General features: G+C 40.1%; 1 protein-coding gene and 1 long non-coding RNA gene across 3 annotated transcripts in view; one reads left to right on the forward strand and one right to left on the reverse strand.

Moving 5' to 3' along the window:
* The window catches only part of LOC138842692 (uncharacterized), a 76,303-nt gene extending 65,814 nt beyond the window's left edge, over positions 1 to 10,489 (reverse strand). Inside the window, exon 1 of the long non-coding RNA XR_011377452.1 lies at positions 10,357 to 10,489. This is a non-coding gene — a long non-coding RNA (uncharacterized lncRNA). The remainder of the gene's footprint in view (positions 1 to 10,356) is intronic.
* A 119-nt stretch (positions 10,490 to 10,608) lies between these two features.
* Positions 10,609 to 26,458, forward strand: part of BMP2K (BMP2 inducible kinase) — a 125,971-nt gene continuing 110,121 nt past the window's right edge. For both annotated transcript variants that reach the window (XM_030877962.2, XM_030877963.2), the window contains exon 1: positions 10,609 to 11,326. In XM_030877962.2, coding sequence (XP_030733822.2) covers positions 11,158 to 11,326 — 169 coding nt within the window. In that variant the 5' untranslated portion in view covers positions 10,609 to 11,157. The remainder of the gene's footprint in view (positions 11,327 to 26,458) is intronic.

Here is a 26,458-nt window from a genome sequence, read left to right on the forward strand (position 1 = left end):
AATGAAGTCTAAATTGAATGAACTGACAAAGACCTGGAATGTTTATAAAAGGTAATCCTGATATTAGAATTCAGGAATATAAATTCAGCATGCAGATTTTAAGGCCAGTTCTCTATCCATTCTAATCTTGTTCTGTTCTGCCCATACCTATGTGGCTAGAGAGATAGTATTTAGTTTTGTTGGAGACAGTCTTTATTTTCTGCTCTTGCTGATTTCTAGTAAAAAATACCACATATTCACAAATACCATTTGATTCACTTAACAAAACAAGCAAAATAGTGGCATCATGAGGAACTTAAATTTGTCTTCAGAGCTGTCATGCATTATCCACACAGCCTATTAAATTAACTGTTACACACCAGAATTTAGGCAACTTAACCAACACTATGACCCTTATATAATATCACACTTTTACCTGAGAAAGTAAGATTTATGTGAAATTGTCAATCTTTATTTCTCTTTTGCCAGTGAATAAAAAACACAGAAATCATCAAGCTATATTCTTCTCTATTTCTTTCATGAAATGTACTGCTTTACATGCTCAAGAACCAGTAGGACTTGTTGGTTAAGAAATGTATTTCTTACAGCATAGTAGCATATTATCTTGAAAGTGCTGTTATAAACAATATTTACTACATTCACAGGTACTGAATAAAACATAGCTATGAAACTGATTTTGGTTATACATTCTGTAGGTATTCTAATTGGTAGGTATGAATAAAAGACTTCCCCTAAGCAATCATATAACTAAAAGTACACAAAGTTTTCGCATCTTAATTCTTTAAAAAAAATCAGTTTTAGAATTTAAAGATTTAGTTAGTGCATAATTATAAAGTATTTATAAATTCTTAGTAATTCCGATATATTGAATTGGTTGAATTAGTGATTAATGTTGCTTTTTTGAATAGAGATGTGACGACATGAAATATTAATGAAGGTTCTACTGGAATTGCTAATGATGGATTCTTCTTTTGAAGAAGAACTTAAAACAATTCTCTCTGAAATAAGGGAATGTGTTCGTATTTTTGATATTTTTATTAAACTGAAACATTGATGTTTCCCTTAAAGGTACTTATTTTTATCCAAGATGCACATACAGTATACATTTCAATTAAATTTTATCCCTGTTGTGCAGGGCATTTACTATAAAGGATAATCATTAGAGTTCTCATTATTAGAGAAACAGGGATTGATTATACATTATGATTATTATAGGAAAGTTGATGGGTCATAAGTGAGAAAGGTAACAATGGTGAGTGGACAAGAAAATGTGCAGGCCAGAAGCAGAAGAAATGTAAAAAACGTACAGGATGAGCATGAACACAAGAAACCATGTCTATACCCGCTAAATTCAATGTTTGTTTGGCTTAAAGTTTGGATCTTAAGTCTTATTTCTATTTTCCCATGTGAGTAGTAAAAGGCTGCATGCATGTGTATGTATATATAGGCCTGCAATAAGTGCCTATTTAATTAGTTTATTTACACAGGGACAGCCAAGTTGCTAAAGTAACTCTTTGTCTTTGAGACTGTGTGTAAATGCTATCAGAACAAGTGATAAATTCAACAAAATTAAAATTGTTATGTAAAATTATTTCAGACAATTTTAATTGTTTAATTTTTTAAGGTTTTGATCATCTATTTGTTGTCATATCAATACTAAAAAGCTCAAAGTTTAAGTGGGCCAAATCTACAGTTGGTTAATCCTCTCTGGTAAAAATATGAGCATTATTATCTCTTACAAAAACTATTTTGCTTAAAATGTATTGTTAGACACATTTTCAAAGACCAAGTGTATTTATGTATTTGTGCAAAATTTGAATTTCGTATCTGTCAATACTGAATGAACATTTTAGTGCAAAGCTGCCTAAACACACACATCAAATTTATAAGTTTAGAGTTTATAAAAATGTGCTTGTTTATAAAAAGGATATAACATGGGGACTCAACAAACGGTATTTCATTTAGATAAAAATGGCAAGAATTTTAATAAAATGTTAACAATGTATAAATTTCTTTTAGCTTTCCTTTTTTTTTTCACTCCTGAATTAAAGTTCTTACTCAGGAGTGCTAATTCCTCTTGCATCTTGTATATGTTCTGACTTGCTACTAGTTTATCAGTAAGCATTAGCTGGGTGTTGTCATGGTAAATGGGAAAAATGTTTTTAATCTGTCCCCATAAGTAGGTGCAGTGCTGTCAGCAGATAAGAGAGAGAACAGAAACAAGGTATCTGTTGAAGTATGAAAAATTAAAAGTTTAAAAAAGCATACTTATGTTTAAGAATCATTTCCTTGAATATTATATTTAGAGCAACATGTAAATTATGTAATTGAATAAGGTCAACAAACAGCAACTTACAAATATTATAATTTAAGAAGTGGGTACATAAGTATAATTTTCATGTTAGCTTGAAATATGCACTAAGGTGGTGTTTGATCATCACCATGATGAAAATAAATTATAAAAATCGCTATTATATAATATCTGGTCACATTTCATTAAGATTTTTCTGATGAAAGATCTATAATAGGAAGCTCTCTTTTACTTTTAAACAAAAGTACATTCAAATTTATCTTTGTTTACCTAGACTCTGATCAATTGTAACTCTCCCCTCATAGCATCTGTCTTTTATTCCTTTCTGTGAATCCAAAATGCCATTAAAAAGCACATTTCAAAATATCAGTTCAAAGTAGCATTTATTTTCCAGGTACTTTGTTTAATTCCATAAGTATTTAACACCTATAATGTGCCCAATATTGGGCTATGTATGCAATGGAATTACTTTAAAATGATAACTATACATTGTGTATTTTGTTTCACAGTTAAGACTTATATACACTCAGCAATTAAAGGACACAATATGCTAGGCTTTGCATGCAGACAAGTGCTACAATGGTTCAGAGAAATGATGGATTACTATGAAGTGGGGAACTTGGGAAAAAACTTTCTGGAGGAGGTAAGTTGGGAAAGCTGTATATGTCTAAAATGGATGACAAGGAGGGAAAGACAGTGCTCAGAGTCAGGGAAATAGCAAGTGCAAAAAGACAAAGGTGAGATTTTAGCCAGTGGAAAAGAAATCAGCCTCTTGGGGCAGATTTGTTTGTTTCGAGTGGCAGGAACCAGGCTTTCATTATAGCCTCAGGCTTTGCTTTCAGATTTACTTAAGGTTTCAGAGTTTTTACCTCTCATATGCGTTTGTCTTACTGATGATATTACTTATGGCACTCTCTTGCTTAAGCTATCCTGATTTTACCCTTTTAAGTTTTCCATTCCAGAAGCAGAATTTCCTTTCTTATAGTTCCATAAACTGAGCAGTTTCCCACTTGTTGTTTTTGTTTTGTTTTCAACTACCGGCATTTCTTCTCTTTAAGACTGTCTGCAAAGATCCAGCAAGCCACCTAAGTTTAAGTTGGTCAATGTACCTGAGTTCCACAAATGTTTATTAAGCAATTATTAGGGACCAGGCATGTACGGAGATGAAGAAGCCATGGTTCCTACCCTCCTGAAACTTTCAGCCAGGTAAAGGCTGTTTCTTGCCCCAAGTCTGCCTATATTGTCCTATACTACAATTTGCAGTTTAAAGTCTGCCAAAATAGAAAAACATAAAATAAATGATAAATGCTAAGAAGCCTAAAACTCACTCCAAAGAAGAATCAATAGGTTATACCTGTGAAGCACCTGTGATGAAAGCACCTGTGATGAAACTACAGTAGAGTAGTTTGGGTCCTAGCTCTGTCACATTTAGTACAACTTTGAACAAGATGATATAGAGAAAGGAAAGGGGACATTTCTTCATTGCCTACTGTGTGCTGGCAGTGTGATTGGTATTGGTCGTTCATTATTTAATACTCATAGATCACGTCACCTTCCAGCTCCCACTTCAAAAAACAACAGCAAAAAAATTCAACACCACCACAGAAAAACAAAATTTAAAAAACATATTCTTGGGAGTTCCCCGGCGGTCTACTGGTTAGGATTCAGCGCTTTCACTGCTGTGGCCTGGGTTCAATCCCTGATCTGGAAACCAAGATTCCCCCAAGCTGCACAGCATGGCCAAAGCCCTCCCCAACAACAAAAAAAAACAAACCCATATTCTTCCTATTTTTAAGACAAATGAAAGTCCGGTGTAGAAAAGCTATGAAGCTTGGGATTTCAGACACACCTGAGATTTGAGCCTGGTTTCAACCCCCAACTCTACCACTTACTAGATTTTTGGCAAAGTTATTCACTTATTTATTCAATATTCACTATATGTCAAGCATGTTGCTAGGCACTGGGTTTTAAGAAAACCATGTGGCACAGTCCCTTTCCTTAAACCCCTTAAACTGCAGTCGAGGGAGACAGGCATGGAATGAAGTCCTTGTAATTAAGTGATAGGTGTACTTCTGGAAGTTGTACAGAGTGGCGTGGGGGGCAAATGAGTCCATTCTACCTGGCATTGGCAGATGGGAGAGGACAGGAAAGGTTTCCTAGTGGACGTGGCCCTGGAGTCCCATACAGGCACCCACTGATTCAGATGACTGTGGGAAAGAACAAGACATTCTACCTTGTGTGAGCAGTGGGGCCTGAAACAGCTTGGTAAGGAATGAAAATGGTTCAGGGTGGCTGGAGTGAGAGAGCTGTAAGTCAGAAGTAGTAATACCTACTTCCCTTGTTAGAGGATTAAATATATACAGTGTTAAGCACAATGCCTGAGACATACTAGGTGCTCAAACAATGTTCCTGTTCCTCCTTCAGTTTCTCCGGTAATTATATTGCCTTCCAGCTTGAAATTCCATGACTTTATCACACCGTATGGGTTCTTATTGTATATTGGTTCATACACTATTTAGCACATCATACAGTTTCAATAAATAGTCTCTACCACAGTTGGCAGAAGTCTGGATAAAACAAGATGTGAATTTTAATAAGGGACTGAAGGAAAAGCTGACTTTAGCTTCAACACTTTCTTTCTCTCTGTCCCTCTACAGTAACTTGAATAGAGTTTTGCTTGAGTATGTGTGAATATTGTGTAAGTAGAGAGATTCATCGTCAGTTCAACACATGGGGACAGGATTCAATATCTTTCCATGGGAACTGCTCACCCGCTTCCAAACCCAGAAGAGCTGCTTTTCTGTTCCCAGAAGTTGTGACGATCATAACGTCAACCACACTGTCAGGAGATTTGAAGGCAACGTATCATCATTGCATAACCTTAGAGCTCATCATTTCTGGCCAGAGCTTACAGTCAACTCTATCTCCACTTTCAATCTTTCTTCCCTGCCTCTATTATATGGTTGTGTACATGTCTCCCCCACCCCACAAGAGTATAAACTCTGAAATCTTGTCTTATTCAACTTTGCATCTCCTAGTTACCCGCCCCCATCCACAGTGCTTTACCCATTGCAGACATTCAGCAAATATTTGTTAAATTTTAAATATACCTGGCTAATCAGAAATTAATCTCACTTATCACAGTAGGGTTCCCTGAACCCTAGCAGCACATTCACATTTGGTGAATGATGTGACCAGAGAGCATAGGAAGGTACCTTTTCACCTTAAACTGCAGCAATCATATTGTTTATTGTGTGTTTTCAAGGAAAGTCTCCATGGTGTAGTGGGGTAAGAGCATGAGCTATAAAGTTATACTACCTGGTTTTGAAACCTGCTACAAGTCACAAGACAGACCTTGGGTATGTAACCTATCTCTCTGTGAATCAGTATTCTCATCTGCAAAGTGAGAGTAATGGTCTAAAATGTTATTTCATAGTTGTGGTCACGAAGATTTACTGAGTTAATAGCACTGGTACATTGCTATTTTTGAAGAGCACTGGTACATTGCAAGTGCCCAATAAGAATTAGTTCTTATTTTACGCTCTGCTAAGTTTTATATGAATGTAACTGGGAGCAGGGAGTAGCTCGGCCATAGCAGGGAGATGCAAAGGCTAACAAGAAGAGGGAGGGCAGGAACATATCCAGGGATGTGACGGTAATCCCCTTCTAGGAAACATGCTTCTTGAGGCAGGAAGATATTCCTGTCATGAGGTGTGAGGCTAAGGTGCTGTATACCTGGTGGACTCTCCCCCCACCACCAATTCAGCAGGGTAAGGGATCAAAGTACCTCTCTTGGTGGTGAAGTTGCCTACCTCTTGCAGTCTTTTTTTTTTTTTTTATATCAAAAGTAGTTTACTAGTTAAACATTGTTTATTATAATATAGCAATATAGACCATGGGTTAAGAATGTGGAGGCAAAAAAAGATCTAATCATGGTTTTGACCTTTATTATCTAATTGATCTTGGGCAGGATCCTTAATTTCTCTATGCTTCTATTTCTTTTTTTTTTTTTAACATCTTTATTGGAGCATGATTGCTTTACAATGTTGTGTTAGTTTCTATTGCATAACAAAGTGAATAAGCTATACATGTACATATATCCCCATATCCCCTCCCTCTTGCATCTCCCTCCCACCGTCCCTATCCCACCCCTCTAGGTGGTCACAAAGCACCCAGCTGATCTCCCTGTGCTATGCAGCTGCTTCCCACTAGCTATTCTGCACTTAGTAGTGTATATGTGTCAATGCTACTCTCTCACTTCATCCCAGCTTACCCTTCCCCCTCCCTGTGTCCTCAAGTCCATTTTCTACGTCTGCGTCTTTATTCCTGTCCTGCCCCTAGGTTCATCAGAACATTTTTTTTAAAGATATATATGTGTTAGCATACGGTATTTGTTTTTCTCTTTCTGACTTCACTCAGTATGACAGTCTCTAGGTCCATCCACCTCACTACAAATAACTCAATTTCGTTTCTTTTTATGGCTGAGTAATAGTCCATTGTATATATGTGCCACATCTTCTTTATCCATTCATCTGTTGATGGACACTTAGGTTGCTTCCATGTCTTGGCTATTATAAGTAGAGCTGCAATGAACATTGTGGTACATGACTATTTTGAATTATGGTTTTCTCAGGGTATGTGCCCAGTAGTGGGATTGCTGGGTCATATGGTAGTTCTATTTTTCGTTTTTTAAGGAACCGCCATACTGTTCTCCATAGTGGTTGTATCAATTTACATTCCCACCAACAGTGCAAGAGGGTTCCCTTTTCTCCATACCCTCTCCAGCATTTATTGTTTGTAGATTTTTTTAATGATGGCCATTCGTACAGTCTTTTTTTTTTTTTTTTAAAGATGTTGGGGGTAGGAGTTTATTAATTAATTTTTGCTGTGTTGGGTCTTCGTTTCTGTGTGAGGGCTTTCTCTAGTTGTGGCAAGCGGGGGCCACTCTTCATCGCGGTGCGCGGGCCTCTCACTATCGCGGCCTCTCTTGTTGCGGAGCACAGGCTCCAGACGCGCAGGCTCAGTACTTGTGGCTCACGGGCCTAGTTGCTCCGCGGCATGTGGGATCCTCCCAGACCAGGGCTCGAACCCGTGTCCCCTGCATTAGCAGGCAGATTCTCAACCACTGCGCCACCAGGGAAGTCCCTTGCAGTCTTTTTTTAAAAGCATGGTCAAGTTACAGGAAAAATTCTATCACAGAAAAGTATTTTAAGTCAAATGAGTCATTTCTCTTATTAAGAGTATTTTTGAGCATCTTGGCATTTTAAACTATACTATCAGATTGATTTTTCTTTGATGTATATACATTTTTTACAGGCATAGTAATGATGTTGAGTAGTCTTAACAGAGGATTTAAATATCAGTGATGTTTTTTAAAAAAACGCTTTTTAAATGGATATATATATATATTCTTTTAATGGACTTCAGGACTTTTACTTTTTTGGAAAGCAAAGATATGGGCATTTAACTAGGTATAATGTAATTCTGTTAGGCAGGGAGGATATTTTTTCCTTCTAGTAAAACATATTGAGGCTAATAATGATTGAAGACACATCATCAAAGGAAAACATTGACTCCTGAGGAAAAGTGATCAATCAGGCATTGGAAGAGATGATTTATAAAGGTAATTATGGCACTGGAATAAGCTTTTGGGATAAGCATACTTTGATCCATGTCAGTCATTCTTACTTCACATATGTCTTTGAGAGCCACCTTAGTGCAAAAAAGATGAGGGTCAAAGTAACAAGAAGGTTTATAGCTTGACAGTGGAAGACAAAAATACAACAATAATCCTCCCTCCTCCTCACCATTGTCAAATTCCTTCCTGTTTGAGGATCTCAGAATCATTTAGTTGGCTACAATGATCTGCTGACTTTACCAGTATATTGTAACATGAAACCTTGTAAACTGAAACAACCTGCTTTAAATAAAAGTATTATGTGGCTAGTTTCCAACTATTTTAATCACAGTACAGCTGTAAACATTAAAAGATTGACATTTATATTGAAAAAAAAAACCCCTGAAATGTAATTTTAACTTTTTAGCTCTATTAAACTATTCTATATCTGTGTTCTTACTGTAAGTCACCTCAATGACAGTGTTTAAGATAATCAGAATGTACATTATCCATACTTTTTCTTCTAGAGATTTTAATTTCCAACAGGAAACCAAAGTGAAATGAGTGCAAAACTAAAAGACTAGAATTCTCAATAGTTTTTCCACTGATTAGTATCTCATTTTCTGCCTACAAATCGGTTTATGGACACAATTTTGAAAGTTGCTAGGAGGACACAATCTGACAGTTAATATCAACATCTTTTGATAGTGTTTGTAAATGCTTGGCATTCTTCTTATTAGTAATACAATGTTTCTGCATTCTTATTAGTAACATGTTTGTCATAGAATATTGTGGAGTTAACATTCTGAGAAGATCAAACAATATTCAAATTTTTGTTATATGCTTGATGAAAAATTAAAGAACACATTGCTTAGTGTTACCCATAATTTTTGAGAGAGGATCTATGTCTTAAATTAATTATCAACTTCCATATATCAAAAGTCAGGTTATTTGGGTACACAGAAGTTTTTTTTTTTTTAAACCACAGCAATTGTGGTAAATTGGCTCCCAGGAGACTTCATTTACTCTTGTGTTGTCATCAGATGAATATGTATTAGGCCTCAACTTTGTATGTTAGGCTGATTTGCAGTTTAGATTGTATGAAATGGCTAAATTTCTCAGTTATTTGGCTTGAAAAAATATAATTCAAATATTGTAGGAATGAGACTCCACAGTGAATCCCCACAGTAAGGAGAATGGTCCGCTTATTTCTGAATGGAAATCCCCAATTGTCACACCACATCAATGATCTGGCATATCTGACTTCCATTGAGCTGGACTTTTAAAGGTCAGGTCTCTGGACGAAGAATTTTAGCTTAGCGGGTTATGCAGCAAAGATGCCCAAATCCAGAGCACTGTTTTAATGTTGTCAGAAATAGGTTCTCTTGAAATAGCAGAGGGGAAGAAAAAAAACGGAAGATTTTAAGTGCAAAGTCTTTTGCCTAAGCACATTTTCTAACGTTTCTGCCCGTATCTCATTAAAAAGCTGGATAAAGAAACAGGGATGGGGATAGAACCACATCATCTACTTTCATAGAAGGTTCAGACTGGAGTCCCGCAGGCACAATTTATTTGGCCTACATTTAAAAAATCTGGAAATGCCATATTAGAAAAAAATCCAGATTTTTGGCTTCTTTTAAGAAACGGAAACTTTGGCCACAGTGGGCCTGTATTCATACGGGGTGTGTGGGGGGAAAGCAGGCTGGATTTGAGAATCGGCTGCTTTCTGTACACATGCTCAATGATTTCCCATTCCCTGCCACCCCGAACGTCTTAACACCACGTTCACTTTGCCTGCCTCACCCCGCAGGCGTTGAGATTCCTGCAGTTTATGAAATGGATGCAAACGGGTCTTTTTTCTTTTTTAAATGGGCAAATCTCTTTGTTAAAGGAGGAAGGGGGAACCAATGGCTGGTTTTGCTTCCAAAGTCCTAAATCTGCCGTTTTTCAACCATCTGACCCTAACCTACTTTTCCCGGATGGCCCAAAGTATGAAACTAAGTATCAAAGGATGGCCCTTGTAGTCACAGTTCTATCACAAGCCAGCCATGTGACCTTGGGCGAGTCCGTTAACCTCTCTTAGCCAAAGGTGATGAAAAGTCTCTAAACGGGCTTAATACCTGCTCTGAATACTTCACAGGGCTATTGCACAGCACACACGAGATTCTGAAAGTACTCCTAAATCATTTATAAACCGCAAAACGCTCCCTAGCACAAGCGTCTGTTAGAGTGCGACACCACGGCTTTAGAAGTTGGGTTCCCGGAATCCGCTCCAGTTCCGCGCTGCTCCCACCTCCCACGCTCGGGGTGGGCGGGCGGAAGAAGATTCTCAGGGATGAAGCTCTGGAGAACCAGCTTAGAAATGCAGCGAGAAGTCCGTTAGCGGGGGTAAAGTTGTTGGCATTTTTAAGCCCCCAGAGTAACATACCAACTCCTGGCCGAGATGACAGACACCGCGCAGAGCCAGCGCGAAAACCGGTCCCCGGGCCACCTCCCTGCTCGAAGCCAGGACCCCAGGAGCCAGGCCTGAACCCTCCCGGCCAGGACCCCAGACCCGGGATTCCGGACCTCGTTCTCGTCCCCAACCCCCCCATCTCCTCCCCATCCCCCCTCCACGTGACAAGAGCCGGAACCGTCACTTCCGGCGGCGCAGGCCACGCGCCTGCGCGGGGCGCCTGGCCTCAGTGAACGGTCGGCAGGGGCGCCGCGCCGCCAACGGCCTCGAGTGGCGGGCGGCGCGGGTTCGACTGGGGCGGCAGCAGTGCCGCGGGATGCTGTCCAGAGAGTGTGCGGCCTGAGCGGACCAGCCCACTCCGCGGAGGGGCCGGTCGCCCCGCCCCCTTCGCCATCTCCCTCCATTGCGCCCTCCTCCGGGGCTCGCAGTCCGTCCTGGTGCGGCTGCTAGGGCGCCCGGGACACTGGCGGAGGCGGCCGCGTCGCCCTCGCACTCGGGCCCGCCCCCTCGCGCCCCGCCCTGTCCCCGCCCTCCTCGCCGCCCTCTGCGGGAGCCCGGCAGCTGCAGCGGAGCCGCGGAGCGGGCGGCGGGGCCGGGGCTGTGCGCTCGGCGCGCGCGGAATGTGAGGCTCGGCAGGCCGTAGCGCTCTCGGACGCTCGGACGAGCGAGGGGCGGCGACCCCTCGCGGACGCCCGGCCGCGTGCCGGACCGGGCACCTCACCCTCTCGCTCGCCCTTGCGCGCGCCCCGCGCCCTCCAGCGCGCCGGCGGGACCATGAAGAAGTTCTCTCGAATGCCCAAGTCGGAGGGCGGCGGCGGCGGCGGTGGAGCGGCGGGTGGCGGGGCCGGCGGGGCCGGGGCCGGCTCTGGTAGCTCGTCCATGGGGGTCCGGGTGTTTGCGGTCGGCCGTTACCAGGTCACCCTGGAGGAGTCACTGGCCGAAGGTACGGGCGCCCGGGGAGGCTCGGGCCGGCAGGTGAGGGAGGGCTGGGGTGTGGCGGTAGCTTCTCCAGGTCCTCGCCCGCTTGTCTCCTCGCCTTCCCGGCTCACTCTAACCCCTTCTGCCTCCTCTGCTGGGCCAGCGGGGGCTTTTAGAGTAGCTCGGGCTCTCGCTCGTAAGTCGGCTTTTCTCGCCGCCGGCAACTCTGACCTGTGCACAGTTCTTTCAGTACGAGTTTGTCATTTTCAGTGCTTCTTGACGCAAAGAAATAAATAGGAACCGTCTTAGCGAGTGCTGCGGTGTCATGATTAGACCAGTGACTCATTAAAGGGTCAGATCGAGCAGGATTGGGGCTCTTACCCGCTGTGGCTCAGGGGGGTGTCAAGCGTTGGCCTCACCACTCGCGACGCAGGGCACAGGACTCTGCAGCCCCGAGTGTTCAGCCTGGGTTTGCTGCTGCTCAGTCATCAGTTGAAAAACAATTTATTTCTGTGCGTGCGCGTGATGGAGGTGATACTTTGCCCCAAATTCAGTGAGTAGGTTGCTTTGGGGGAGCAGGTAAACTTGAAGTCCACTTATCTTTGTTTTTTAGAATCTTCTCTATCATGCAGGGTGCTAGTCACACCCTTTCGGTGTGTCTTGTTTGATAAGACTTTAAAAGACGATATGAAAGCAGGTTAACTTTCACTTGAGAAGTTTTGTGTTCGATCCTTCATTATCTTTATCAGACTATGTCAACAGTTGAGAGTCTGCTTACAAAAAAGTTTGCTCCATTGAAAAAAAAATCCTACACTTTTAGTTTTGTATTTCTTGTATAATTGGCTTGTAAGAAATACTCTTGTTTCATTGCATACTTCACTGACTTTTGAGTTTTTAACTGCAGAATGATATTACAAAAATACTTAAAAATTTCTCAAGAAATAATTTGTTGATAATTTGCCCTTCTAAGTTTCAAGATTAAGAGAGAAGAAATCAAAGACAGTAGTTTTGGTTCTCTGAGGGTCAGTTGATGTGGTTTGGAGACAGTAGACTGAGATTCCACTTGTGTTTTTTGAAATGCCATAAACAATAGCAAATTAGTACAAAAGAAAAACCTGAAGATTTTTGTCTATACAATATTCTAAAGAGAAAGAAATCTTGAATTATTCAGGATGGATGTCATTGTTTTGCAAGCCATTGCCCCCAATAATGAGCCTAGCTGAACCTTAGGTGGGAGGAGGATCTTTAGCTTGTCAAATAATGAATGTATGTATGGTAATTGGTGTTGATAGACGGATTTACCATGCTGTAAAAGTTCCTAGTTCTTTATTATACGTTAACTTCAAGTGTTTGAGTCGTAGATTAAGCTATAGGTTTTAAGAAGACATGGCTGTTAACTCACATGCTGTACTTCTGTTTTTGAATTGTTGTAATAACTGCAGGGTGGCTTGAATAATATTACTCACTTCATTTCACTAAATCCCAGATGGGTCTTTTACTTAATAAGAAATCATTGACATTTCATCAAGTTAGACTTTGGTAGCTTCTACCGCTGCTCCATGCATGTCCTGTCATTACCCTGAGCAAACCATTTTCAATAAAAAAGAAGTAATTTTGGAAGATGCAAATACAAATGAATTTCAAAAGGGGAGTGCTCAAGCACACACACACACAAATTAAAAAAATGTTTCAGTCACTAATGTCACTGTTAGAGTGTTCCACTTACTTTTGCCATAAATTTGTCATTTCTCTTGGAAAAATCCGTAATCAAGTGCTAGGAGGAAGCAAGCGTTGAACAAACTCTTTTGGAAGATGGCGCTTCCCCAACCCAACACCCCAGAGGGAAGGCTGAGGCCTAGGCTTTGTTCCTTGTGTATTTCTTCTATTTCAGCACGCACACAACCGAAATTATCTATATTCGGTTTACTTTTTGATCCTGACAACATATTGTTATTTCATATGCTTAATATCATCTCTTCTTTCCAAATAAGTAATGCTACAATTTAGATCAGATGTTTAAGCACAAACGTGGTTTACATTCAAGAATGATCATTCAGTAATTTACAGATACATTTGCCCAATTGTAAGATTAGGGCAAGTGCTTGTGAAAAGGCGTTACTGTAGAGTTTAGAGTACCTGAATTGGGGAGAGGTGTACCATTGAGTGGGAAAAGGGTAGAAGCAAAGACAGATCAAAAAACAAACTTAGTTGATTTTACATTTTTGCTTTGTGTCAGTGTTGTTTAAATAGAGGCAAGACCCTGTAGATGCTGTGTCCTGAGGTGTTTTTGCCATGCTACTGCAAATACAGGCAGCTTGCTCAGAATGACCTCTGCAGTGTCTTTGAGTCTTCAATAAACCTGGTGTGAGTGCTGCCGCCCCCCCTCTTCAAATACATACTTGATTCTCATTATTCACAGTAGTCACGTTCTATAAAGTCGCTGTGACCAGTGATTTAGCAAATACTGAATCATTGTTCCTAGGGGAAATAGTGTCAGGGTACCGCAAGCCTGTGTTTACAGCATTTTTGTCAACCAGTCACTGTATAACCTTGTTTTATGTGTGTTTCTGTTTAAAGACACCTTGTTTAATATATATTGTTGACTTGTTAACATTGAACTAAGGGTCAACAGTACTGTAACTCATGCCTAAATGAAGCTTAGTGAATATACAGATTTTCTCTGTAAGGGACATCATAGCCTTCTTGCACTAAGAAACGCTAGATGGACAACACTTTGGCTCTATGCTTGGGGGCTATTTTAAACAACAAAATCACCAATAAAAAACACAAAAATGAGAAAAACATGACACTACATAGACCTTGAAAAGGGCCCTTGTTTATAGCAGTGAGAGCTGAAACAAGGCAGAGCAATACCTTGTTGATTCCAGCTGGCTTACTCAAAATTTTCACCACTATGCGCATGTCTGCAAATAACTATGAAAGTGCCATTGTATTGATATTGGGATATTTTATTGATTTCGGGGATACAAATAAATTTTAGCAAGTAAGCAACTTCACAAATATGAACTCTCCAAATAATGAGGATCATCTGTATATGTATGTATGTATAGGTATGTGTATGTATATTTACATGCACATACATGTTTTATATATTATATATATTTAAAAAACCCACGTTCTCAGGAGTATACTTACGTTGTATGTTATAACTAAGCTATTGGTGTAGTTTCCTTTCTGAAATATACACTTTGTATCATAATCTCTTTCTAGTTAAGTATATAGATGTTTGAAAATGCTGACAACTTGCACCTTTTTAGTTCTTGCTCAAAGTTGAGAGGATATCACAATGGGCCATTTTTATGGTTTTCCTCGAAAACAATTCAGTTTCAGGAGTGGAATATCAGCATCGGGCTGTAGAAATGAGGTAGAGCTATACGTGAATTTTAGCTTGAAACAGTGTCAAATTGTCAAGCACATATAATTCAATGTAACCGTCCAAGTTTTTACTAAAACGTAGGACTGCTTTTGGATCATATACCTCTGTATACCTTCAGTGCTAGTCAGAAGAATTTAATATTGATTGATAATGGGAAGAGTGGGTTGTCAAGTAGGAGAGTTTTTCCCCTAAGTGTCTTTGGTGAAAAGTGGACTTATGGGGAGCGTAGAGAGCAGGACACCATCCAAAATTTGTTAACATAGTCTAATCATGAGGTTATGGGACTGGATAGGAGTGGTATTTAAAAAATTTTTTTTTTTTTTTGCGGTACGCGGACCTCTTACCGCTGTGGCCTCTCCCGCTGCGAAGCACAGGCTCCGGAAGCGCAGGCTCAGCGGCCATGGCGCACGGGCCCAGCCGCTCCGCGGCACGTGGGATCCTCCCGGACCGGGGCACGAACCCGCGTCCCCTGCATCGGCAGGTGGACTCTCAACCACTGCGCCGCCAGGGAAGCCCAGGAGTGGTATTTTGAATATGATTGGATGCATAGGACTTTCTGACATGGGCATGGGGGTTGTTGGCACTGTCAGTAATTGGAGGCCAGGAATTTACTAGAGTTCTGTAAAAGTAGCTCAGTAGCTCTCAGAGTTAACTGCTTAGAGTAGGGTGAATTTGGGCTAGGTGTCAATTCTTATTGTTAATTTTACAGGAAGGTAGTAAGGTACATCTGACCTTGCAGGATAAATCAGTAAGAATCTTTAAGCATGGTATCTCATTTGCAGGAATTATCTGTGGCTACCCAGTAACATGGAAGTAAAAGTTCTTGAGAGATAACAAAGCAGAGTGGAGGATTTAGTAAAGATATCAGCAACTGTTACTATTCCCTAACTATTAAATGCCTTTTTTTTTTTTAAATGCCAGGCTCTGTACTAGGTGCTATTTATACAGCAGAGAACAAAACAGGTGTTTCTCTGGCATTATGGAACTTACAGTCTAGTGTAGAAGATAAATATTAAACAGAATTAATCAGGTTAATGTAGTTAACAAATTTGATAATTGTCATGAGAAGAAAGCATAGGGTTTCATGAGAGAATAACTGATTCAATTTGTATTGGAGGATGAAGGAAGGCTTGTTTTTTTTTTGACATTTTAGCAGAACTCTGAAGTATGAGGAGAGTTAAGTAAAGGCAGAGGTATGAAGGTGGCGTGGTATGGAGTATGTCATGAAGAGAGAAATTCCTATGTGGGGAAGAGTTTCAGGAAGTGAATTATGTCCAGAGCTATGGACTATCATGAATGAACCACATGGAAGAAGGACCCAAGGTGGTTTTGGAGAGGACCAGGATCCAGGTCTTTGTATGCCATGTTGGGGATTTTAGATTTTGTCTGAAAATGCAATGGGAAGCTACTGAAGGATTTAAATTAGGGCCGTGACATGCTCTGATTTGTATTTTCGTAAGATCATGGTGTTTGCTCTATAGAGACTGTTTAAGAGGTATACAAATTAGGTTAGTTAAGATGATGGCAGTGGGGATGGAGCCTAATGTTACTAATGCTTGAATGGGAAGACCTGGTTGTGGATTGGATGGAGGTGGGTGTTGTAGGAAGTGTGAAGAATGACTTGCTTATGTACTTCTTGGATGAAGGAGGTGCTATTTATTGAGATGGGGAAGAGTAGAGAAGGAACAGGTTTGGGGGTGTTGGGAGGATATCCAGTAATTCCAGACATGTTTAGTTGAGATATCTGAGAGGGGAAGTACATGTCAAGTGAGAAGTTGAATATATTGTCCAGTACTCAGCAAAGGTGTTTGGACTTAGAGACACGTACTTCTGATTGGTGAGCATTTGGCTGTTATTTTAAGCCCGGGAGAGGATTGCTGTAGGGAGAGGGTGTAGAATGAGAAGGGGAAGGCTCTTATGAAGGACACCTGTGGAACATTGGTCTCAGACATTAGAGTTTACCAGAACCATTTATTTGGAGGGCTTGCTAGGGCTTGGCAAAACACAGATTGCAGAGCCTGACCTCCAAAGTTTGATTTTGTATTTCTGGGCGGAGCCCGTAATTTGCATTTTTACCAACTTGCTCATCAATGCAGATACTGCTGCTCCAGGAACAGTGCCTTGAGAACCCACGATTTAGAGTAGGCAAAGACTGAAAAGACTAAAAAGGAGCTGCCAGAGAGGCAAAGGAATACCAGGAGAATCCGATGCCTTGAAACTCAGGAGTGAAGGGGAGGGAGGGAACAGTTGTGTTGCTGAGAAGTCATCTTACTTGGTCACTTTTTTTTTTTTTGCGGTACACGGGCCTCTCACTGTTGTGGCCTCTCCCGTTGCGGAGCACAGGCTCCGGACGCACAGGCTCAGCGGCCATGGCTCATGGGCCCAGCCGCTCCACGGCATGTGGGATCTTCCTGGACCGGGGCACGAACCCTTGTCCCCTGCATTGGCAGGCGGACTCTCAACGACTGTGCCACCAGGGAAGCCCTGGTCACATTTTTTTTGGTCAGGCATTCATGATTGTCCATGCTCAGTCGTTCACCTACCTTCTGAATCTTAGCTGTGGTTATTTCCTAGTAATGCTTTTTGCTCCAGCGACAGTGTGCTCCTCTCCTCCTTGCTCTGTGATTGAATCTTCTGTTTGCCTTCCACTCTGCTTGTGACTGTCTAATCCTAGCTTCCTAACTGCTGGCTATGATCACTCCCTTCTTCCTGTGGACATTTGTAGCTGTTTGCTTTTTTTCCCCTTATCACATTTAATCTTTTGTCTTGAGATACAATTATGTAAGCACTTGGAAACACTAGGGTGGTTAATTATTGTTCCTGTCTCAAGGCCCCTAGCAGATAGTAAAATTCTTGAGGCTGAAAGGACTCTGTATTAATTGCTTTTTGTGTCATAAAAATTGCCTCACTGTATGATGGACATTCAAATACTTTTCAAAGGAAATGATTTTTGACTTTTTTTTTTAACCAGAATTCTTTAATAGAATTTAAGACCTAATTTGCAAATTAAGAAGCACCAGTGGAGGGCTCTTTAGTTCTTGTCCCCTCAAAGGTCTTCTGCTTACATCTGGGGACGCTGAATTTTCTACTTTGGTGAAGACAAAGTTTCAAGACAAAGTTTGTTTAAGGCAAAGTGTTGTTTAAATTAGCTTTCTTGAAACAACAAAGAAAGAATAATGTGGCTGCCCCCTTAAGTCATCTTTCTCTATTGACATTATATTTTTCTTTATTTAGCAAAGGTGGTGAGTTAAAAGAAAATTATTTTTACGTGCAGTTGTGAAATTGTTTTATATTCTACAGTTGATTTTGACAGCCTTTTTTGGATGGAGAGCTTTTTGAGGACAGGGTCTTATTTATTTATCTCTGTATCCTTACTTCCTGTCCAGGAATTTTTTGTTGTTGTTGAATTAAACTATCAGGAAACGTTGTTTCCTTTTCTGTAATGCGTAGTTAATACCTATTATGAAGATCAATAGGTAATGTGTGATATTGACAAGATAATTTGTGACAGTACCTAACAGTGCATGCCAAATCTCTCAATCAATATGGGTTAGTTTTAGGTTCAGATTTAGTTACAAGCTTTCAGTGAAATCTGATTCTGGCATTGTAGTAACTTGCTTTTAGATTAGGTATTACATTTATCCTGAATTAAGTTTCACATTTGTGTTTGTAAAAAATCTGAATCATTTTGATTAGATAATTATTATATGGCATTCAGCCACATGTAATTTTTATGTTTCAATCAGCTGTATAGAATTTTGACCTTGGTAGCAGCATATGCTCTCACAATAATATGAAAGTAATTTGCAGCAAAGGATATTACGTAGAATCTTATTAACAGATGCTTCTCTTTTGGGTTGTTTATGTTATCATTGTAGAGATAGCGCCTAAGATGTAAATTTGATTGTCTGCTGATATGTTTTCTCTAGAGGTGGCAGTTTTTTTTTTTTTTTTTTGCGATACGCGAGCCTCTCACTGCTGTGGCCGCTCCCGTTGCGGAGCACAGGCTCCGGACGCCCAAGCTCAGCGGCCATGGCTCACGGGCCCAGCCGCTCCGCGGCATGTGGGATCTTCCCGGACCGGGGCACGAACCCATGTCCCCTGCATCAGCAGGCGGACTCTCAACCACTGCGCCACCAGGGAAGCCCGAGGTGGCAGTTTTATTCAAGGACAAGATACTGACACTAAAATAATTCCCAATTTTCAACACTTCAAAAGTATGTAGTGGAAACTATACATTTATCTCCAATAAAGGGGCTAAATTGCACTGGTATGTCAAATTTCTTTGCTTTTAGCTGTAGTCAACTTTGTGTGGTTAGTGCTGAGCAAATTGGAAAGGTTGTCTTTGGTTATTTTAAAAATAATGGAAATAAATTAATACTTGTTAGTATCTTTCCATTATGGAGTCTGCAGGAGGGATAAAAAGAAAATTGATGTTGTTAGTACTAAGGAACTAATCTTGTGTATTGTCTGGGGTTCTCTTTCACCCCTTCTCTCCTTTTTTTTTTTTCGTTTTGGTCAAAGCTTAAAGTAGAACATACACATTTATTAGAACACGTTTGGTAGCTATCAAAATGATTAAAACCTTGATCTGGAATTCTGACATTAAGAGTCTGAATGGCAATTTCAGTGCTGCATAAGGTTTCATCAGCAAAGGCTTGAGACTGCTCATTCCCTGATTTTTTATCCTGCATCCATCTGGTGAACCATTTATGTACCCACAAGCCACTATTTTTAGGGGACTCAGTTGGGACACTGAGTGGTTAATGACTGAGCCATTTTAAATAGTTGGGCACTTAGTTAATTTGGAGATTCTCTGTCTGTGTGTATCATCTTTACAAATGAGCTCAGTCAGCACATTTATGCTAAGTTTCAAAACTCTGGAGGAAAGTGGTTGTTGGGCCTTTCCACAGAGGGATTTTGTTTTTGGAATTTTGGGTTTGTCTTAGAATTCCAGTAACATTAAGGGCATAGTTTGGGACGTAACCTTTGGAGAGGCACTTTGCAATGGATATTATTTTAAAATGTGAAAAGATTGTCGCTACTAGTTTTCCTATTTTAACATTATATTAAATTTTGAAATGATGCCTTCTTGGAGGAAACTATTAAAAAAAAAAAAAGGCAAAACTTGGAGTCGGGCCAGCTGCTAATCCCAGTTAATGCCACTAACTCACATTGTGACATTTTTTTTAACTTTTTTGCATTTACTTTATTTTTTAATTAAATTTTTTTTTATTATTATCTTTTTTTATGTTTTTTGGCTGCATTGGGTCTTTGTTGCTGTGTGTGGACTTTCTCTAGTTGCGGCGAGCGGGGGCTACTTTTGTTGTGCACAGGCTTCTCATTGTGGTGGCTTCTGGCTTCTCTTGTTGCCGAGCTCTAGGTGTGCAGGCTTCAGTAGTTGAGGGTGCGTGGGCTCAGTAGTTGTGGTGCACGGGCTTAGTTGCTCTGCTGCATGTGGGACCTTTTTTTTTTTTTTGTAGTATTGTGAACATTTACATATAATTAAAGTTCTTCAAAATCAGAATTTTTCAGAATCATCAATATACCATAGTCTACCGTTCCAATACAATTTTTTGTTGAACTTATTTCCAGTTTTTGACATTATAAATAGAAAGTAAAGAACATCCCTGTGCAAAAAGCATTGTCCACACATTGTGACATTTTGACCTCAGTTTCCTCAAGGAAAAAAAATGAAGTGGGTAAAGATGAACCTGTAACATCCTTTTCCATTTTAGCATTCTCTGATTCTGTCTATATAACTGAATTTTACTTCTCCTGCTGATAAGAGAGGAGCATGAGAAAGAAGGGATAATGATGAACAGTTTTAGGATTGAGACTGTAATGAAAGGATTGTGTTTGATTATCATGCATTTGAGTTTTTGGGCAAACTTCAATATAGGGTAGCAATTTATTTTTTATTCCACAGTATAAAATTATTTCTTAATCATTGGGAAAAAGTCTTTAATAAGAAGTTGCCTTATGTGGTAGCCTTAAGGTAGGGGATGGGTGCTCAAATAAAATTGTGTGGCATTTCAGAGTACTATTTAATTTCAAAGGACGTACGGCCATAGTTGCTGCTTTTGTCATTTTAGTAACTTGTGTTCTCCAGGTGACTCATTTATAATATATGTATTTTAGGGTATCTGGAAGTAAAGAAACTTTCTTGTTTTTCAAGTTTTTATTTGTAAAGAATATATGAGGAAGGGTATGGTTATACTTTATCTGAGTGAGTTTACGGATAGAAAATTTAACCATGATATGTGTGAGGAACGTTACTTTTGTTTATAGTGCCGTCAGCTCTAGTTTGGGTTCCTAATACTTCTTAAAGAAGTATGTTCTTGGGCTTCCCTGGTGGCGCAGTGGTTGAGAGTCCGCCTGCCGATGCAGGGGGCACGGGTTCGTGCCCCGGTCCGGGAAGATCCCACATGCTGTGGAGCTGCTGTGCCCGTGAGCCACGGCCGCTGAGCCGGCGCGTCCGGAGACTGTGCTCCGCAACGGGAGAAAATAAACATAACATTGTAAATCAACTATTCTTCAATAAAATAAATGTTTAAAAAAACAAACAAACAAAAAAAAGAAGTAAGTTCTTATGTGGACTATCCCTCCCTTTTTAGGCTCTTTACTCACCAAATCAACCCTTGTATTCCTTCAAATTTATTCTCTCTGAAGTGGACTTCTGATTATGTCACCCTCTTATTTGCCTAACCAAGTGAAATGCAGACTCATTACTCTGGGATTCAAGGTCCTCTGTAATGTGACCCCCAAGCCCCTCTCCAGCCTTAATCTCTCACTCCAACCCTAGGTGTATATCACTATTGCATATGTACTTGATATCTTCTGCACTTCTCTGATGCTTTCTCATGCCTGTTTTTCAGCTTATGTTGTTACATTTGCTTAGAATGCAGACACCTGCCTCCCCAATCCTGTTGAAATCGGATCTTGCAGAATACATTTAAAATACAGTTAGTTATTTGCAATCTTTATTTTTCCATGAAACCCTGTTCGCAACCAAATGAGTGTAATTATGCCTTCCTTTGGTGCCCTGTGTAGCAACTCTTGCTCATATTGCACTTATTTTACACAGCTTTGTTCTATTTCAAGAAAATGTCTAATAAAAAGTTTCCTCTACTGCAAGATTAAAAGCTCCTTTAAGGTTTGGCTTATGTTCATCTTATATCTCTTGCAGTGCTGTACTCATGATAGGTATTCAGTACATTTGTAAGAGATTGAGTTTTTGAACTGAACAGCAGTCAGAAGGCCAGTAAAAATTTACTGTAGGGCTTCCCTGGTGGCGCAGTGGTTGAGAGTCCACCTGCTGATGCAGGGGACATGGGTTCGTGCCCTGGTCCAGGAAGATCCCGCGTGCCGCGGAGTGGCTGGGCCCGTGAGCCGTGGCTGCTGAGCCTGCGCGTCTGGAGCCTGTGCTCCGCAACGGGAGAGGCCACAACAGTGAGAGGCCCGCGTAATGCAAAAAAAAAAAAAAAAAAAAAAAAATTTACTGTAAAACAATTGACATATTTGTCAATTGGATTTGACATATCCTGCTGTTCAGTTGATATTTAGGAGCAGATTGGCCCTGTTTTTCAAGTTGTGTCCCTTTATAGAAATTAAAATAAGTAGATATGTTTGATGATAATGTAGGTACAGTATTATCTAGATGGATGAAAAAAATACAACCAGATTTATTTTTGGATTTCTAGCTTGTTTTATTTTTGTTATGATTACAGGAACAGTACATCTTTGTTTTGTGCGTACTGCATTGCTCTTTTTATTAGGTATGACTCTCAGAAATATTCCAGCCTAAGTTCCCTTGACCCATGGCATCTTTAAGAAAGCTACTACTGTGGGACAGAGAGAGCAAGCTGAAGAGGCCTAAAGTATGTGCTCTGAGTAGCTAATCTTAAGAAAGTAATAATGTTGGAAATGATCAAGTGGCTATGGCTTTCTCTTGAGTGGCTGATAAGTACCAAGGTTTAATGTGACAGCCAGAATCTAAGAGAATGAGAGATTAGCAAGAAGGGAGGGGTCTCATCTCCTTAATGCTCTGTGTGAAGGAACATATGATCATTACTTTGGGAAACCCCTCTGACTAGTCTGTGATATCAGAAGTGATCATTTTCTAGGTAGAGAAACACTGAATTTTTTTTTTTTTAGATTAGGAAATTTGTAGCCTTTAGTGTAACAGATCAGAGGGTAGCATGCTACCAAGTCTTTATGCTTTTCTTAGTAACTAATCATTATCACCCTCAGCATTCTTCTATTTCTTCTTCGGTTTCCTGGAAGAGAGGTTTTCAGCACACTCCTTTGCTTGCCTAATTGCTGTATTTACTTATTTTCCTTAATTTTTTTGTGGTTGGGCCATTGTTCAGGCTGGCTGGAGCTTTTTACGTACTTAAGTATCGTCTTTTGAATGAGATGGTCAGTGGTTAGTCTAAATTTTAATATTCATTCTGGAATCATTAAGATATTAGTACGAAAATGACTTACACATAATACAGTAAAATATTTTACTTAATGAGTGTTGTCAGGACTATTTTTCTAGGGAGTGGGATTATGCATCACTGGTCATGATCCACTTCTTCATTCTCTGGCCTGCATAACAGAGTCTTTCCTACTGAATGTTAATGGCCTATCTATTCTTTGTGTACAAAAAAATGATGCCACTGAGTCATGATCAGTAGGACGTGTGTTTTGAGTTACTTTTCCAGAAGTAGGATGAGTATGTGCTTAGCTGTGCTTAGGCTTTTTTTTTAAAAAAATTAATTATTTGATTTATGGCTGCGTTGGGTCTTCATTCTGTGCGCGGGCTTTGGTTGCAGCGAGCGGGAGCTACTCTCCATTGTGGTGCACGGGCTTCTCATTGGGTGGCCTCTCTTGTTATGGAGTGTGAGCTCTAGGCATGGAGGCTTCAGTAGTTGTGGCATGCAGGCTCAGTAGTTGTGGCTTGCAGGCTCTAGAGCACAGGCCCAGTAGTTGTGGTGCATGGGCTTAGTTGCTCTGTGGCATGTGGGATCTTCTTGGACCAGGGCTCGATCCCATGTCCCCTGCATTGGCAGGCGGATCCTTAGCCACTGTGCCACCAGGGAAGTCCCTGTGCTTAGGCTTTTAATAGTCTCTTTTGTGATCAATGACAGAAGTTTGTAAGATAGTTAACTAGTGTTGTACTGCAGTAATATAGACCTAAAGAGGTTTTTGTTTGTTTGTTTACCAACTAGCCTAGTTCAAATCCTAGTGAAGAGTTAACCAGATTGTTAAATCTTTGTTAATTTTTCATCTTTTAGCAAAATATTATTTTTACAATTCTAAGGATCTCGATCCAAATTGATAGTTATATATTTTTAAAACCCGGTGAACTAGCTGTTACTGGTTTATGTTTTTCAGCTCACTGAAGTGGGAATTTAAGAAATGTTGCAAATACATGGATTGAACAAACATGTGTTTGTCATTTTGCGCATAGCATCCTGTCTGTAAGGAATGTTAGAAGTGAGTTTGCAAGGTGCTATATGAATCCATCATGTTCAAAGTTGGATGTAACCATTTTGTTGTCCTATAAATTTCTAGCATGAGAAACTCCTGTTTACAGAGTTAAGGTTCAAATTTGTTCTCACTTTAGAATAGTGGCTGTCTTTCTTAATAAAGGCTACGTGTATTTTAAAAGGTTATGGTGGGCCATTATGTGTATTCTGGGACTTCCCTGGTGGCGCAGTGGTTGAGAGTCCGCCTGCTGATGCAGGGGACACGGGTTTGTGCCTCGGTCCGGGAGGATCCCACGTGCTGTGGAGCGGCTGGGCCCGTGAGCCATGGCCGCTGAGCCTGTGCGTCCGAAGCCTGTGCTCCGCAACGGGAGAGGCCACAACAGTGAGAGGGCCGCGTACCGCAAAAAAACCCCATAAAAAACCTGAGGTCAATTCTATTGAGTTTTGCTTTTGGAGGACTAAATAAAGGGATAGGGATGGTGGGTGGTGTACAAGAATCTGAGTTAAGGCAAAGACCTTCTCAGCTTCCCTCAGAGAGGATCCCCAGTAGTCTATTAACTGGAGTTGGTGTTGCTGGACTAGCAGTCTTTCTTTTTAAATGCTGATGCGCCGTTATATCTCCCGTAATTGTAGCAATTATCCAATTTCAGTGCCCTTATTTAACTATGAAAAAATAGAGTAAGGGATGAACCAAAGTTACACTGTTAGTGCTGGTTGTGGAGGGCAGAATTTAGGTCTCAGGACTTTAATTTAGCACTTTTTCTACCATGTGCCCTCCTTAATTGGCTCTTGCGCACATTCAAGCATTGGCCTTTGAGTGGAGTGGGACTTCAAGCAGGCTTAAGGGTCCAGGGGACTTTTAATATTCTGGAAGCAGCTGGAGTATTAATGGGTACCTGAGGAGTCTGAGGTGGACTCAAACATTTTTGAGTTAAAGTTTTTCCACTGTGCTCCTTGCTGAGGCCATCAAACTATGTGTTGCAGTTGTTTAAGATGTCAGGATTAATATGAAAAGGTTTAAAATTGCAACTTCCCCCAAATTAATTTGTTGTCTCAGTCTAGAAAGATTCAGTCCTAAGTGAAATAATGTGTTTGTGAACTGTGAAGTAAGTAACATAAAATCACATTATTTTAGCTTCTTCATTTGAATCTAGCGTAGCAGTATCTGGGAACTCCTGGTAGGGAGGAAAGTGAAGAGAAGAGAAATAGCTGACTTCTTATCCCCTACTTCCTTCTGTTCCTAGTTCAAGGTTATGGGAACTTTAAAGCTTAGCGTATGATGTGCTGTAATATCAAATCCCCTTTTGTATTTCATTTAACCAGTTTGTGTTACATTTATTCAAAATAAAAAGACACCGGTTCTTTCAAGTTTTGTTTTAGATCATAGCACATATGCATCTGACTTAAGCCTGGAGTACTACACTTCTGAGTTTTTGCAGGAAATAAATTCATGTGACACCATAAAATTTTTCTTAAAAATGACACAACATTACTTCTGTGATATGTGTGGCATATTTTTATACACATGCAAGTGAAAAGTTAGAATGGAATGGTCCTTGATCTATGATTTAAAAATACCAAAAGAAAATTTCTTAATATTTTTTATTAAACTATGGGACTATCACCATCATTATCAAGAAGCATTTATTTAATGTCTATTTTTCTAAGTAGAGAGTTTTTTTTTAAATTGAGATATAATTGACATATAAGATTATATTAGTTTCAGATATACAACATAATAAGTCCATATTTATATATACTGTGAAATGATCACCACAGTAAGTCTAGTTAACATCACTACACATAGTTACAGAATTTTTTTCTTCTGATGAGACCTTTCAAGATCTACTCTCTTGGCAACTTTCAAATATACATATAGTATTATTAACTGTAGTCACATTATATCCCCAGGACTTAGAGCTTTTTTATAAGCCAAAGTATAACCCCTCCCACCCCCCATCTACCTCTAGTATCTGTCTCTCCTTTACTTCCAACTTTAGAGACTACACCCCCTGATTATCTTTTCCCTCCTCTTTTTTTCTCCATTAGTTATCTGATTTTTCTTCTGTGTTCTACTTGTTCCTTATTACTTACTATATCTATTCAGCATATCAACCTGTTTTTCTCATCTTAAAAGACAAACAAAAATGAAAATAAAGCTTTTTTTGTGGTCTTTTCATGTCTCTTTCTTTCTGTCATTGACTTTTCTGAAAAAATAGGCTTCAGTAATGGTTCTCAAAGTGTGGTTTGTGGGCCCCAGGGGGAGTGATCCCTCAGACCC

This window comes from Globicephala melas, chromosome 5 (assembly GCF_963455315.2).
Source record: "Globicephala melas chromosome 5, mGloMel1.2, whole genome shotgun sequence".
Taxonomy (NCBI): domain Eukaryota; kingdom Metazoa; phylum Chordata; class Mammalia; order Artiodactyla; family Delphinidae; genus Globicephala; species Globicephala melas.